Source organism: Ursus americanus, chromosome 12 (genome assembly GCF_024610735.1).
Source record: "Ursus americanus isolate L20-20 chromosome 12, mUrsAme1.1.p, whole genome shotgun sequence".
NCBI classification, from domain to species: domain Eukaryota; kingdom Metazoa; phylum Chordata; class Mammalia; order Carnivora; family Ursidae; genus Ursus; species Ursus americanus.
Genome location: NC_142138.1, coordinates 19562626 through 19580023, shown reverse-complemented (window position 1 = coordinate 19580023; position 17398 = coordinate 19562626). Strand labels below are relative to the sequence as shown.

General features: G+C 37.6%; 2 protein-coding genes across 7 annotated transcripts in view; one reads left to right on the top strand and one right to left on the bottom strand.

The window, feature by feature from the left end:
* EFCAB7 (EF-hand calcium binding domain 7) overlaps positions 1 to 5935 on the bottom strand; it is a 51037-nt gene extending 45102 nt beyond the window's left edge. For all 3 annotated transcript variants that reach the window (XM_087865963.1, XM_087865962.1, XM_045802166.2), the window contains exons 1-2: positions 5804 to 5935; positions 3443 to 3630 (exon numbers count right to left, since the gene is read on the bottom strand). In XM_087865963.1, coding sequence (XP_087722089.1) covers positions 3443 to 3629 — 187 coding nt within the window. In that variant the 5' untranslated portion in view covers position 3630; positions 5804 to 5935. The remainder of the gene's footprint in view (positions 1 to 3442; positions 3631 to 5803) is intronic.
* A 68-nt stretch (positions 5936 to 6003) lies between these two features.
* ITGB3BP (integrin subunit beta 3 binding protein) overlaps positions 6004 to 17398 on the top strand; it is a 59166-nt gene continuing 47771 nt past the window's right edge. For 3 of the 4 annotated variants that reach the window (XM_045802175.2, XM_045802174.2, XM_087865961.1), the window contains exon 1: positions 6004 to 6324. In XM_045802175.2, coding sequence (XP_045658131.1) covers positions 6320 to 6324 — 5 coding nt within the window. In that variant the 5' untranslated portion in view covers positions 6004 to 6319. The other variant, XM_045802176.2, reaches the window with a different exon arrangement.

Here is a 17398-nt window from a genome sequence, read left to right as displayed (position 1 = left end):
CAATTGTATTTTGTACCGCTTAAAAGAAGTAAACTGGCAATTTGCACATAAACAAATCTCTACATCTTAGGACTTAATACTATCTAAAATGAACCCAGTGATAAGATTCCTAAGCACTAGAGATGAAATGAATAAAATTTTAAAGGTGTAACTCTCCTGAATTGTGCTACCACCTTCTACTACAAAACCTTATATTGGGTATTTCTAATTATCTTAGGTGAGATTTCACAAGATCTGGGCACTGTCAATTAGCACTAAAAAATGATAATCTGGATAGTCCACAATATAATGAATAAGAACTAATATACATAAAACAAATTTTAAAAATATCCTCAAGGAAATAGAAACTATAACAGGATAATAAATACAGACATTTGTGGGTCCATTATATTGAACATTCATTGTGTATAAGCATAATACAGGGTGGTTTGCTTGGTTTTTTTCAGTCAAACTTCTTGATTCCTAAATTTTATAATCTAAATAGGAAGTCCACACCTGAAGTATAAAAGTACTATCTATGGTCATGATTTAAGGTTAGTAACATATTAGAAGTCCACAGACTAAGAGAAATTTCCCATTCTCCAGATTATGACAGTGCAGCATACCTAGATAACTTAAACTTTGGCAGAGAAAAGGAAACGAGACAATCATCTAGAGATGACTTGTAGAGCTAACAGAAGTTGCACCTAGAAAGGCTTAGTGGAAATTTGTAGCAGTGGAGACACTACAATTTTTTTTTACTTCCAAAGGCTTATTTTGGATGTAGACAAAAGCCCTGATTACCATGCTGCCCTAGGAATAAACAAAAGACAAGTATTTTGCCTAGCATAAAAATGGACAATTCCATAAATCATCTGTTAAGAGAATCAGGGAAAAGTACACGTGTTCTAGGATTCTGTCACCAGCCAACCTCCACCCTTTCAAAGGTAAGAATACAAGTAGGACTTAAACGGAGTTGTGATTTGGATCCATGTGAAAAGAAAATGCTGCGGTGCCTGGCTGGCTCACTGGGTGGAGCATGCAACTCTTGATCTGGGGGTCATTAGTTCAAGCCCCACGTTAGGGGTAGAGATCACTCAAAAAAAAAAAAAAAAGAGGGGCGCCTGGGTGGCTCAGATGGTTAACTGTCTGATTTTGGCTCGGGTCATGATCTCCAGGTCCTGGGATCAAGCCCCACATCAGGCTCCCCAGCTGGCTCAGCTGGAGTTTGCTTCTCCGTCTCCCTCTGCCTCTCCCCCTGCTTGTGTGCTCTCTCTCTCTCTCTCTCTCAAACAAATAAATAAAATCTTAAAAAAAAAGAAAAAGAAAAAGAAAAGAAGAAAGAAAGAGGAGCTCCTGGGTGTCTCAGTCAGTTAAGCTTCTGACTCTTGGTTTCAGCTCAGGTCATGATCTCATGGGTTGTGGGATGGCGCCCCATGTCTGCTCTGTACTCAGTGGGGAGTCTGCTTGAAGATTCTTTCTGCCCTTCTCCCCACTTGTGCGATCTGTCTCGCTCTCTAAAATAAATAAATAAATCTTAAAAAAAAAAAAAAAAGAAAACGCTATTTTCCGTATAGCTTTGGGAAAATGGGTGTGTCTTTCCCAAAGTGGCAGGTCAGCATACACTTGGTGCTGTCTTCAATAACAAAATGGTTTTTGGGGCACCTGGGTGGCTTAGTTGGTTAAGCTCCAACTCTTCATTTCAGCTCAGGTCATGATCTCAGAGTTGTGTAATCCAGCCCCACATTGGGCTCTGCAGTGGACATGGAGGCTGCTTAAGATTCTCTCCCTTTCCCTCTGCCCCTCCCCCCTCTAAAAAAGCAAAACAAAAACTGTTTTTTAATGTACTATTAATTACAAAACAACTTTCTCAGAATAAAATTAATCATGCATAAACATGTACTCAGTAAGCAGACATTCTCAAATCTAAGAAATAGGTATAACTCAGTAATTACCAATCTAATGAAATTTCTAATTTTAGAATTAGTTGGAGTCCATCATTACATCTAATAACAGTAAAGACATGTAACTGTAAATGTTTAATGGTTTACACAAAACTACTGATCTTTTGCCAGGGTTTACTTTAAGCTTTGACATGAGTCTATAATACCTGTATTATTTAAAATTGGAAAAAAAAGGAACTCTAAAACTCTGATAATGGTACTCTTCTGTACAACCTTGAAATGGAATGTCAAAGCACATGTTATATACATAAATGGCAGAAAGATATAAATGAAAGATATAGTAATAAGAAATATATCACTGGTTTACACTACTTTTTAAAACTCTAGATTATCTGAACTCAATCATTATAACGTTACAAAGAGAATTCCACCATAAAACCAAAAGTATATATAACACTGAAGAGACAAACACTGAATTATCCAGATAATTCTCTAAGATTGATAGCACCTTAGTAATATATACTCATTGATTCACAAACTAAATGCCACAATAACAAAAGACAGGTTAAACTTTTAAACAGGAGATTCATGATCTCAGACTACTTTCAAAAGAATAAAGAAAAAACTAAAATTATACTTTAAATAAAATATAAATTTAATCTTTATATAGTTTATAAAATAAAATTTTAATCTTTTCAATTTTCATATTTCAAATATGGATTTCCTCAAATAGAGATCTTATTGCACACAAACCCAAGACATTATTGCAAAAATATGTCAGAATTTTTCTTTAAGGAAACCACTTCTAAAGTTGGCAAAATAATTCAGTTTCTCTATTCATAAAGTTATTAGCCTTGATGAAACTGACATGACTATTCAGTGTTATCTGGTATTGTTTGCCACTTTCTCAAGAGTAAAGACCTCCAAGTAATTTGACACACCTGGCAAGGACAAAATTCACTGGTTTGAGGTATATTTACAACCAGAGAAACTTTAGATATGACAATGGAGAGAAGCAAAAGAAGACCAAATCCTACCCCCACCAAAAAACAAACAAAAAAACAAAAACAGCACTCACTCTTCTCTTTTAAAATTTTACTTATCTCCTAATATTTCTCTTTTACAATCATTCAACCTGTTTTTATATATTCTTTACATTTTCCCCAGTATAGGTCAAATTAAGGCTGGTGATTCAGATGCCAAGTGTTTTAAATTCTATTATTATAGAATCTTATAAATCTTATATAAATATATATATTTATATAGAATTATATAAATCTTAAAGTACAAACAAGAATTTTTTAAATATATTTTTAAGCAAGTAATTGATGAAAGCTTTAAAAATATTAATCCAGTCTGTATAAACATTGAATGTTTTATTTTGAAGCTACTAGAATATATAAATATATAAAATGGCACAATAACATAATGTAGTTCCACTGCTCAAGCTTCCCTAAGAAACTGGTATGTTTCGACAATGTAATTCTTATTCCTGTCTTTCTGATCTATTAACTTTCAACAAATGAGGCAAAATACATAAATTTTAAAGAAAAATTTACCCAAGTAAAGTTGTTCTTTAGAAATAATGTTTTCTAAGCTGCTTTTAAAAACGGTTAAGTAGGCAGCTCTACAATTCATATAAAATATCTCTTCTTCAGTTAGTGGAAATTTCTTTGTTCGAGGACTCTCAGAAAGCGCTGACTTCTGACTGGAGAAAGCTGCATCTTTTCCTGGACTGATGGCCATTCTATTAGAAAATAATTTAAAAATTTTAGTCAATGTTAATCCCCTAAAATGCAAATGTCACCTTGACTTTCAAACGGGGGGAAGGGGAATCTAAGCATTCACGTTTTCATATGTGGGGAAAAAAGACAAATATAATATGCATGTGGTTGCATTATTATATGCTAAATTAGAATAAGCTTTTGGCAGTGTGTGTGTTATATATATACATATGTAGGTGTGTATACACATGCATATGTAGAAATCAACTATATATGAGACAAAATATATATAGAAAATACATATATATGAGAGAGCCAAAATAATAAAGCCAAAGCAAAGATGTAATATAAAAACAAAATAAGTATCATACAGCAAAGGAAAAGCACACAACAATACTCTCAAAATAAGAGGACAGTAAGTTGGGGCACCTAGGTGGCTCAGTCAGTTAGGCGTCTACCTTTGGCTTAGGTCATGATCCCAGTGTCCTGACACAGAGTCCCACATCGGCCTCCCTGCTCAGCAGGGAGTCTGCCTCTCCCTCTCCCTCTGCCCTTCACCCCGACTTGTGCTCGAGCTCGCTCTCTCTCTCTCTCTCTCTCTCTCTCTCTCGTGTTCTGTCTCTCTAATAAATAAAATCTTAAAAAAAAAGAAGACAGTAAGTTAAGTCTTCATAGGGTTGTCACGAGGATTAAATATGTTAATACATGTGAAGCATACAGAACAGTGCCTTGCACATAGTAAGTGCTAAATAAACTTTGAAAAAGTGTAACTCCACACAATGAGAATTTGGATGTAATGTGATTGGCAGCTGGCACCCATCACCTCAGCAGGAGCAACAACAAGGTCACTTCACCAACATCTCAATAATACAGGCCAACATTCTGACTGACTGAATTTTTTGGATTACATTTAAAGCATTATTGTGAGATTTTATTGCATCTGTTACTAATACTGCTGTGGGGTTATACAGCACCTCGGCTCATAAGCCTTAAAGAACTATCATACATCTTAATTTATTCTTATTACAGTGGTCAGGTATTTTTTGTCCCTTTTACAGATAAGGAAATTGAGGGACAGAGATGTAACCCAGCTAGCAGTAATAAGAGGCAGTAAATTTTGATAACAGTTTCTTCTTTATTAATGTGAATGAAGGCTTCTTGTACAACAGTTACTGTGAGGCACTAAATTGTGCTGGTGGTCTAACAGCTTCCAACATTATTTTACCCAGCTTTGACTTCTAAAAATACATTCCAACCTAATAAATTGAATATTTCAAGTTCAACAATAAGACGACAAGGTAGGGTCCCCTTCAGGACTCATTGGATTCTTACTCAGGAGGCCTAAATCACTTGCACCTTCTTGAATTATATAGGTCTTTTACACTTGGGAAAGAAAGATAATAATCGCTTATCATGGATGAAGTACCCTATTTATAATACACAGACTGCCTGCCTGACACTTTCATATTACACCAGATTTAGAAGGACCCCACAGGGATGTGGAGTCACAGTCTGGTTACTGCAAATTGATATCACTATAATTAAGCATCAGTTTTAAACACATATGCGTGCGCGCATTTCCTCAGAAATGTGGGGGGGGAAAAACTGTCCCGATAAGAAAGGAAGAATTAATGTTCATTTTGCAGCAAGCAATTTTTAAATATTTTTTTTTAGGATCGTCCTCGAATACTCTTTCCAAATAAGGTGACTCCCTCACGTGGAAATCCCACAGTAGAAATGTTCCATTATTCTGTTCTTCCCCTTTTTGCGACGAGAGACTAAACGGAAGCTTAAATAAATATATAATGCACCCCTCAGGCTTGGAAACCTTCTTCATTTAAAACTCCAGCCCGAGACCCAGACGGGGGCCTAGAGAGCACATTGCAGCAAACGACTCCATAAATAACCCGCCACACAATAGCAAGAAAAATAAACTGTTAACAAGCGCCTAAGGCTTCTAAAGGGCCAAGTGAAAACAGAGCCACCCAGTCCCCGGCCCTACACGGTGAAATATGCTCACAGCTGATCTCGGGCAACCTCTCTCTGTTTTCGGATTTCTCTAGGAACACAACTGCCCTTTTTTGTACATTTGAGGTACACACGGACCCAGCGCTGGTATGACAGCGACGTAAAAGAAGCAGGTGAGAGAAAAGGAAGCCGGACAGAGAGGCACAGAGACAGCGAGCTGTTTGCTACCTAATTCCAGCTCACACGCGAGGAAGCGCGGCCAATTCTCTCCGCGGATTCTGTGATCCTCTCACCGCAGCCCGACCGATCTCGGCCTTTCCTTTAATTACCATGGCAACTGCGCCTCTCCGCCACCGGAAATAAGATTCAGAGCACCTCCCCAAACAGTCCGGGTAGAAATCTAGGGAGGTAAATCAGGAGAAGACAGAGATGGCTGTGCCGCTCGTCTGTCGGGGGTTTGGAACGGCTGGAATAGAGAGAGGGTCCTGTGGTGCACTGGCAGGGACGGGATGAGGTCCTAGTTCCTTAATTAGACTCTCCTCCCCTCTCCCCCACCCACTGGGATCCCTTGGAGAGTGGAAGGTGGAGGGTGTTTCCAGCGGGCCACCTTGCGTGTGACACCGCGCCTGGCGCCCGCAGGCCCGCGCTTTTCAGACTCCGGCGTTTCCCTCCGAAGGTTCTCCGCTTTAGGAAGAGGTGGCTCAGTTCTTTTTATCCCGCGGCGGTGCTTTCCTGAATGTAGAAATGCCGTAGGTATCTACCCTCCACCGCCCATTGCTGTTTCTTGGGTCCTTTTGTGAGCGAGTAGATATTATGTTGTACTTAAAAATAAAAGCCTGTTATTTCAATAGCAAAAATGGGTTTATTCTGGAATAACAGCATTTCAGTTCGCTGCATGCAAGCTATGGCTAAACCACAGGTAAGTCCAACAAAGGAAAGGAGTTATTTTATGGAGAAGAAGGAAAACGTTGGGAGGGGTTATTTTGACCCAAAATCCATGGGAGAACAGTCAGTTCAGGTTCAAGGTGACAGTTTCTCCTTGGCTGAGTTGCAGGGGTGGTCTGTATTTGTAGGAAATGCAGTGTACATCTTTCCCTATTGAGACCTGTAATTAATGGTTCTTTCCTGTTGAAATTCTTCTGTTGGGGTCTGTAATTGACAGTTCTTCCTATAATTGACGTTCAGTGGTATGAGATCCCCTTTTAACCTCCCCTACTCCACTTTAATGAGGTTTCCACTTTATTATTTTTAACATTTCCTCCTTAATCTTTCTCCAAAAGCATCACTGATTAAGAGTCAGGTTTTTCTTAATTCGGTAAACTTTTGCCCCTTCGTGCCAGGAAGAATCTTTCCTGGGTGTTATTTCCCACTTTGGAGGGAAACTGTACAAATTGGAAACCTATTGAGGTCAAATTTGAGTAACAAGGAGGGGTAGCAAGGAGAACTCTCAGGCGGTTCCCACTCTATAGTCTATATTTATCAAGATTGTAAGCATTGGAGATCATCTTACTGAGTACATAGTTTTTACAAAGATTTGACAGGCAACAAGTACACAATTGAAAGTAACATGACAATTCCAAATTGTGCTGTGGTTCTAAACCAGGATCCTAGATCTGAAAGTAGCCAACTAAAGATATTGGCATTTACTTCAACTTAGGGGAGAAAAATTCCCCTTGTGGGGACAAACACAGAGTCATGTATGCCTCCTGGAAGTCCCTACTTAAAGCGATCATGAAAGCAGAATGGTGATTACTGCAAGAGCACACTGAAAGAATTATCTTGTGCATTTGAGAAGATACAGTGTAGGTATGAACATGAAGCAATAGCTGGTGAACTTTTTACAAAACAGCAAAACTTCAAAGATCTTTTAAAAGGTATTGTTATCTCAAAAGAATTGTTGAAACCAAGTGTGTTAATAATATGGTAAAGTTGAAAATTCAGAAACCATGAATTTTGGATAAGACTCCAGAGTTAGTTAATACTCCAGATGAAAAAGAGAGACTTCATGAATTCTGAGCCTTCTAACAGGCCTGGTCCAGACATCTTGGGAAATCTGTGTCATCAGATATCTGCCTCAATTCCAGGAAATCTTTCTGATCAGATTGTATGCGGATCCAGTCAGGGTTTGATGCTTTCTTTAGATGTGTCACATGAATCCAAGAGTCCATGCCTTGAGGTTTGGCACACAGGAGTTGGCTAACAGTCCCTGATAGGGGACTTTCCAGCAAGGTTGAAGAGATTCTTTCTGGAGGTGTCTTTTTTTTCCAGTAGATGAAACCTCCAAGTTGGCAGGTGTGGTGCTTAAGGTTTTCATCTCCTGAGAGTGCACTGTGAAAAGATTGCTCTACCAAAGCATAGTTAGTTTTGATAGAAGCAATTAGGCTTTTATAATATTGAAATATATCTTCTTTTATCAACTGTAGGTCAAAGGAATCAGGAGTCAAGTGCATTGGATGTCCTGTGACTGTCTCAAAGGGTGAAAGTCTATGAGTTCCCAAGGGAGTGGGTCTGATATTTAGAAAGAACAAAGGCAATGCTTTAGGCCAAGATATTTGGAGGGGCTCTACAAATTTTGCCAGTTGAGTCTTAATACTGCCATTAGTGTGTTCGACTAACCCTGAGGATTGATAATGGTATGCACAATAAAAGTGTTGTAAAAGTAGGCAAACAGCGCAGACTTGTTAAAGCACCTGACCGATAAAATCCCCAAGCACTGAAATTGAAGGGGGGGGTTCCCCAATTCTGTTCTTTCTAACAATTTTGGCCACAGAGGAGGCAGTGGCCAGTCTAAAAGGAACACTTTAGTCCGGTGAGGAACCATACAAACCATGACTAAAGCATATTTAATCCAGTGGATGGGGAAGCTGTATGAAATCCATTTGTGAAAACTGAATGGCCTTTGAGGTAATTTAAAGTGTTGGAGACCTGTGGAGACAGGTTTCCCTGCATTGTGTTTTCGACAGGTGGGACAAGTGAGGTAGGCACTTTTTGTGATCTCATTAATATTTCCCCACAAATATTGGTTCATGAGCACTATCATTTTGTTAGTAGACCAATGGTTTACTGCATGTACAGTGGTAAGTGTTGGGAATTTTAGAATTTCTGGTAGGACCAGATTGTTTATTGGTCCAAACCAGTTTTTTCTTTTTATCAAATGAACAATTATTAGATTTCCAATTTTTTTTTCCTATTCTGGGGCCCATTGTTGGATGTCTCTGGTTAACTTTTCAAAGTTATCATCTGGCAGAATATCCCTTTGGGACATGACAGAGGTTTGGCTATTGGTTTCCTTGAGAGCAGCGTTTTTGGCAGAAATACCAGCTGGGTGGTTTCCTTCGGCCTCCAGGGAGTCAAGTTAGGAATGCTTGGGACCTTAGTAGCCAGACCAGGCAGCAAAAGTATGGCATCTAATAAATTCTAGACATAGGAGCCATTTTTAATTTTATCCCCATTGGGGGTAAGGAAACCTCATTGTTTCCATAACATATCAAAGTCTTGAGCTACCCTAAAGGTATACTGGCTATTGGTATAAATGTTTGTGGTTCTACCCCTGACTAAGATACAAGCTTGAGTAAGGGTGTATAACTCAGACTGTTGGGCCGAAGTAGCCAGAGGTAAAGGTGCTACCTCAGTGACTTCAGAGGAGTTGCAGTAACATACCCAGCACACTTACCTTTCGCATCCTTTAAATAAGAACCATCAGTAAACCATGTAAAATCTGTATTAATTAGAGGAGTTTCCTGTAAATTGTTACAGGGAGTCAGAAGGTGATCTGTCAGCATTCATCAGTCGTGAGGGGTCTTGTCAGTGAAGGAGAGGAGAATAGCCGGATTAAGTTACTCTCACTGTAAATTACTATAGTGAGAGAATTGTATGAGAAGGATCTCATAGGAGATGAAATGACTAAAAAGTGTTGAGTGTAACGAGACTTAAGGAGGGCTTCTTGTGCATGGGGCACAAGATGGGATCCCCTGACTATTTCTTCAGTGGCCTTATCCAAAAAGGCAGTGGCAGGAATGGCTCTGAGACAAAGGGGATATCCCTGTGCTGTAGGGTCTAGTTATTAGCTCTAATACCCTATGAGTTGATGAGGTCTCCCTGTTTTGGGGTGAGTACTCTAAGGGTATTCCCTTCCCTCTCATACGCAAAGAGGAAAAAGGGAGGTTGATAATCAGGACATCTAAAGGCAGAGGGCTCTATTTAAGGCTTTTTTTTTTTTTTAAGTCCCAAAAGTTTGTCTTCCCAATCTTTCAAACTAACAGGGTCAAGTTTGTTATTTTTTAGTAAATCATATAGAGATTGAGTCATAAGAGAAGTTTGGAATCAATTTCAACAGCAGACAACTGGTCCAAGAAAATACCGTAATTGGTGCTTAGGTTTTGGTTTTGGGAAGTTCAGTATGCCATGAATCCTGGATCCAAATATAGTCCTTATTTCAAGATCAGGTGCCCTAAGTAATCAAAACTGGGTTTGAACAAACTGTAGTTTTTCTTTGTTTTGTTTTGTTTTGTTTTTTAAGATTTTATTTATTTATTGGACAGAGAGAGACACAGCGAGAGAGGGAACACCAGCAGGGAGAGTGAGAGAGGGAGAAACAGGCTTCCCGCCAAGCAGGGAGCCCGACGTGGGGCTCAATGCAGGGCTCGATCCCAGGATGCAGCGATCATGACCTGAGCCGAAGGCAGACGCTTAATGACTGAGCCACCCAGGTGCCCCTGTAGTTTTTCTTTGGAGACTTTATGTCCCTTTAAGACCAAAAGTTTAAACAGGTGGATGCTGTCTTCCTATGAAAAGGTTTGAGAAAGGCAGCAGAGAAGCAATCATCTGTGTATTGTAACAAAGTAGAACGTACAGAAAACTTTATATCATCCAATTTTAAGGTTTGTGAAAAGTAAGGACTCTCTTTGTAACCCTGGAACATTACTATCCAGGTGTATTGCCATTCTTCCCAAGTGAAAGCAGAAGTATCTTTATCAACTAGAATACTAAACAGTGCACTGCAAAAATCAATTACAGTAAAAAGTTTGCTTTCAGTGGAAATAGGTGTCAGTAGTATGTGGGGGTTAGAAACAATAGGGTGCTGAGGGATAACAGTGTTACTTATTGCTCAGAGTTCTTGGACAGACCTCTACTCTGGGACATCCCTAGTGCAAGGGATAATAAGGCACTGGGTCTTGTAATCTTATATTATGGGCTTGATGCCTTGAAAAACTCTTTATAGGGTATTGATTAGTTCTGGGAAGACTTTTTAAGAGATCTGTTTTCTTGATAGGAGGTGCACTGTAGATTCTATCAAGACCAGTTGAAGATTTTGCCTGTAAAGAGGATGGTAGCTGGTCCAATAGGGACAACTGATCATTGTTCCCGGACTCAGCTATAGTGCCATCAGAGATGGAGCAAATAAAAGATGTCAAAGGGTCATTTAATTTGCCTGGTTGGCTATTTTGGTTACTACTATCAAATTTTAGACTTATTTCCCCCTTTGGAAGAAAGAAATTCCAGCATAATAATTTTCTAAGAAATCTCAGCCCAATAAATGAATAGGGGCAGAGTAACTAAGGAGAAAAGGGTCTGTAGCTCTAAAACACCTAAACGAAAGGGAATAGGTCTGGAGTCAAGAACCTGTTGAGGTTTATTAAAGATCCCCCCATTTGAATCATTTTAGTATCTTGAGGCAGGGGCTGCTTTATAGCAGTGGGGTTAAGCATTGAGAGTGTATCTCCAGTGTCAAGAGGGATGGAGAGATTCATTCACAATCTGGAAAGTGGTTTCTCCAAGCTGATTAAGAGGAAAGATTGGGAAGAGCCCTTATAGTTCCTTGGAGCCCCATTGGGAATTAAAAGGACATTGGAAAATCTGGTTTAAAGGGCTGAAGGCATCTGAAGCACTTAAGCTTGTAACAGTCTTTTTTCCAGTGTCCTGGCCCTTTGCAATAATAGTAGACACTAGTGGGGAGAGGGGTTGTTTGTTTTGTTTAGGGGCTTTCATTTGCTGGAGTTGAAAATTGAGAATTTTAGACGTCTTTGTTTTAAATTATTCATCTAGGGTGTGGGTGAGCTGGTTTGCCAGGTTAACTAAATCTGGAGGGGACATGGTTTCCCATTCTGATCTCGTCCCTTTAAAAGATAAAGATTCTAGTTTAGTCCATTAATAAACATAGAGTTAAATGCTACCTAAGTGGATTCACCATCTAAAGGGTGGCCAAGGTATTTAACCTTACCAACCTGTTTTCTCAGATTTCTATTAGGTAGTCCTCTGCTTGTGTGAGGACCTGGCCAAACGTTGGATGAAACTAGCCCAGTGAAGACATCCTAAAAGGAATTTAAAGAAACAGACACCAATCTTTGGCAAGATGCTAGAACAATTTCTGGAAATCTCCACCAAGCAATTATAGTAGCTTTTCCTAAGCCTGCTAATTGAAACAAAATTCAGGCTTGTACACAAAAGCCTGACAAACATGTACATAATTACTACACTTAACACCAAACTGTCTTTTAAGAAAATTCTGGTCTTCTAGGTGTTGAGTTTGTCATCAAACCCATTGGTGTCCTCAGTCACTTTAGGAAACTTTACAGCTTGTAATTTGGCCTTAGTCCATAGAGCGTAAGAAATTTGAGATTTATTAGGATCCTCAGAAGACTTAGCTTTAAAGGGGCAGGTTTTAATAGGTTCAGGAGAGTAGGGGAAAGATTTGGAGGAAAGGGGAAGTTTGGTGAAAGGATTAGAATGGGGGACAAATGGGGAGGTGGTGATGGTGCCAAGAAAAATGGCACCAGAGGTAGAGCCTGAGCACAGGACATCTGCCACACATCCTAATACAAAGAAGATGGGGAAGGCAGAAAAGAGGCTTCAGAAGCTCTGATTTCTCTCTTTGTTTACTTCAGTTAGTCTAGAAATTGTATTTTGCAGAGAGGCAATTTTAGATTCCCAATAACTTGAGGAAGCTTCAAAATACTAATCAAAATAGACATCCCGTTAAGTTTTGACAATTTTAGAGCTGTGGCTGTCCAATTCAGTTTTGAGAAAAGTTAAGTTTGGAGAGAGAGAAAGTTTCCCATAATGGCCACTGAAGTTCTAAATTACTTTTGGTAAGTCATTTCATTTAAGGAAGGACCGTAGCTTTTAAACATAAAACTAGCTGGGGTCCCAGACGTGAGGGGGAGAGGTGGGGTACCCTCAAATCATTTTGATGACTGAGATCCCATTTCTTAAAATATTTTTTTCTAGAGCAAAAAAGAAAAATGCCTAAACAGCACAGTTTCAGCAGGAACAACCTGGTTCCAAAATAGTAACTTTAAGTTGAGTAAAGACCGTAATGAAAAGGTAGAGAATATCAGACTAGATTTAAAGTCTACACATAGACTTTATATATATATACATTTTAAGTTGTATTTTTATATATACTTTTATAATTTATATACAACTTACATATGTAATATATATATTTAATATATATATATATCCCAACTCATTTAATCCTCATAACACTGATACTACCTAACCTAATACCAAAATATGGTAAAAGAATTATTAAAATATTGCTGACCAATGTATTTCATGAACATGGAATCAAAAATCCTTAACAAAAGATTTGCAAATCTAGGGGTGCCTGGGTAGTTTAGTCAGTTAAGCGTCTGCCTTCTGCTCAGGTCATTATCCCAGCATCCTGGGATTGAGCCCCACGTCAGGCTCCCTGCTCAGCAGGGAGTCTTCTTCTCCCTCCTCCTGCTCTGGCATTCTTGCACACGTGCTCTCTCTCTCTCTCTCCCTCTCAAATAAATAAATAAAAATCTTTAAAGAAAAAAAAAGATTAGCAAATCTAATTCAACATGTAAAAGGGACAATACATTATGTCCAAGTGGGGCTTATCTCAAGAATGCAAATTGTTCTGTTATTTTAAAATCAATATCTTTCAAACAGAGAATAAAGGAGATCATATTAATAGTTGTACAAAGAGCACACTCATTCGTGATAAAATAAAAACTCAGCACACTGGAAGTAGAAAGGGAACTTATTCTATGAAAAACCTACACATACAATACTCAGCACTGAACACTTATTCTAAGATTAGGAATAAGGCAAGATGTATCCTCCCACTACTTCTATCTAACAAAGTACTAGAAAGGAAGGAAATGTGTAAATGTTGGAAAGGAGAAAGTAAAATTGATGATTTGCTGGTGATATTGTCATGAACATGGAAAATCCTAAGGAATTTGTAAAACAGTTATTAGAGCTATTTAGCAGAGATGCAGATCACACAGTCAATATACAAAAATCAATTCTATTTCTACATTTTAGCAAGAAACACCTGGAAATGAAGCTTAAGTTTTTCCATATACAATCACATTTTAAAACTACATAAAAGAAGTTTAACTAGAAGACACTTAAGATTTCTACATTGAAGATTACAACATGTTGCTTAGAGAAAATAAAGATCTAAATAGGGGCATGTTTATGGGTGTAAAGTCTCAATAATGTTAAATTGTTAGTTCTCCCCAGTTGATCTTTAGATTCAGTGCATTTCCTGTCAATCCCAGTGAACATTTTATAGGAATAGAAAAACTGATTTCAAAATTTTTATGAAAAAGCAAAGGACTTATAAGAAAATAATCTTGAAAAAGAAGAATGAAGTTGGAGTACATATACTAACTAACTTCCTATAAAGTGTTTCTGAATTCAATGTGTTTTGGGCATAAGGACAAATAGATAAAATGGAAGAGAATCCAAAGTCCAGAAATGGACCCACAAAGGTGCCAAAGCAATTGAGTGGGGAAAGAAGCATCCAAATGATTTTGGGATACCATACAGAAGAATAAATGAAACAACCTCAACTTCTACCTTATACCATATACAAAAATTGATTTGAAATATAGCATAGTCCTATATGTAAAAGGTAAAGTTTCTGAAGGAAGTATATGAGATGGGGTAGGTAAAATTTCAGGCAAGATACAAAAAACAATAACCATAAAAGAAAAAAAATTATAGGTTAGACTTCATCTAAATTTTGAACTTCTGCTCATCAAAGGACACAGTTAAGAAAATGAATTATCAAAAGCTGGAAGTATTACAATTCCAGATTTCAAGTTATGCTACAAGGCTGTTGTAATCAAAACAGTATGGTACTGACACAAAAATAGACACATAGAACAATGGAACAAGATAGAAAACCCAGAAACAAACCCATGATTATGTGGTCAATTAATATTCTACTAAGGAGGCAAGAATATGCGATGGGAAAAAGAGTGTCTTCAACAAACAGTGTTGGGAAAGCTGTACAGCTACATGCAAAAGAATGAAACTGGACCACTTTCTTACACCATAGATGAAAATAAACTCAAAATGGATTAAGGACCTAAACATGAAACCTGAAACCATAAAAATCCTAGAAGAGAGCGCAGGCAATTTCTCTGCAATTGGTGGTAGCAACATTTTTCTAGACCTGTCTCCTGAGACAAGGGGAACAAAAGCAAAAATAAATTATTGGGACTACATCAAAATTAAAAGATTCTGCACAACAAAGGAAACAGTCAACAAAACTAAAAGAAAACCTACTGAATGGGAGAAGATATTTGCAAATGACATAACCAATAAAGGGTTAGTACCCAAAATGTATAAAAACTTATACAATGCAATACCAAAAAACCCCCAAATAATCAATTTAAAAATGGGCAGAAGACATGAACAGACATTTCTCCAAAGAAGACATGCAGATGACCAACAGACACATGAAAAGGTGCTTGACATCACTCATTATCAAGGAAATGAAATTAAAACTACAATGAGATACCATCTCACACCTATCAATATGGCTAAAATAAAAAATGCAAACAGGTGTTGATGAGGAGAGGGAGAAAAAGGAACCCTTTTGCATTGTTGGTGGAAATGCAAACTGGTCCAGCCACTCTGGAAAACAGTATGTAGGTCCCTCAAAAAATTAAAACTAGAATACCCTATGATCATAGTAATCACACTACTAGGCATTTACCCAAACAAAAGCACTAATTCAAAAGGATATATGCACCCCTGTGTTTGTTGTTTATTGCAGCATTATTTACAATAGCCAAATAGACATACACACACACACGGAATATTATTCAGCCATAAAAGAGAATTAAATCTTGCCATTTGCAACAACACGGAAGGAGCTAGAGAGTATAATGCTAAGAGAAATAAGTCAGAGAAAAACACCATATGATTTCACTCATATTTGGAATTCAAGAAACAAAGGGTAAAAAAGGGAGCGAGCTAAACCAAAAAACAGACTCTTAACTATAGAGAGCAAACTGATGGTTTCCAGAGGGACGTGGGTGGAGACATGGGTGAAATAGGTGAAAGGGATTAAAAGTACACTCATCTTCATGAGCACTGAGTAACGTATGGAATTGTTGAATCACTATATTGTACACCTGAAACTAATATAACACTATGTTAACTGGAATTAAAGTAAAAATAAAAAAATTTTTAAATGAATTGTCAGGGCACCTGCCTGTCTTAGTCAGTAGAGCATGCAACTCTCTAATCTCAGGGTTGTGTGTTTGAGCCCCACGTTGGGTATAAAGATTACTTTAAAAAAAAATTGTTTCAAAAAATGAATTGTCAAGCCACTGAGCAGGAGAAAATATTTATAAGACATATTTTAAACAATTTAGAATATATAAAGAAGTCTTATAACTCAAGAGTAAAACAGTAACCTAAGTAAACAGTAAAACTTATTAAAATAATAGTTCAAAAACTTGAACCAATACTTTAAAAAAAGTTACATAAATGGCAAGGAAGCATTTTGTTAGTCATCAGGGAAATACAGATTAAAACTATATTGAAATACTGATTAACACCTGGTAGAATGACTGTGTACATTTTACAGTTAACATTATTATGTGAATACTGAATCTTAGTAAATAGATTTGCTTTGCACAGGGGTCTGGGTTAGCACTTCTGAAACTGCTTTCTATGTATTCTAGGCTTGAGCAAATGATAAGTGTTTTGCAGATAATAGGAGCTAAGTTTTCATTATTGGATAGAGGAATTTAAAATATGTTGGCTTGGCATTGGAGTTATCAATATGAAATCACAGATTTTTTAAATATACATATAAAGATAGAGAGATAGAAGTGTATTTTCTGTTCTAGCTCTGTGTATCTTTATATGTACATTTAAAAAATCTGTGATTTTTTCCTGGCTAGTGATACGTAATACAATAGTCTCTTGTGGTGCTAGGCAGTGGCAGTGAGCCACAGCTCCCAGTCAGCTCCACCCAGTTGTGAGGGTGAAAAACCGATACACTTAAAACCATTCTGTACCCATATAACCATTCTGTTTTCACTTTTAGTATAGTATTCAGTAAATTACATGAGATGTTCAGTACCTTATTGTAAAATAGGCTTTGCCTTAGATGATTTTGCCCAACTATAGGTTAATGTAAGTGTTGTGAATGTGTTGTGAGATAGGCTAGGCCTTGCTATATTTTGTAGGTTAGGCGTATTAATTACATTTTCAACTTGAGATATTTTCAACTTAGATGGGTTTATTAGGGCATAACCCACTGTAAGTCAAGAAAGAACTAGAAAAAGAGAATGATAAATAGGACAAAATGTAAACAAGTGATAAGTCTGGGTAAAAGATAAGAACTCTTACTCCTAGAAGTTTGGGTTTTTTTTAGCTTAAAATTGAGTAAAAATTAAAAGTTACCCCCCAAAACTCATCAAATTGTTTTAAAAAAAATACCAATGGGTGGATTAAACGGTAAATTAGATACAATTGAAGAAAGAATTAGACAACCGGAAGATAGAGCTGAAGAAATTGCCCACATGCACTACAGAGACA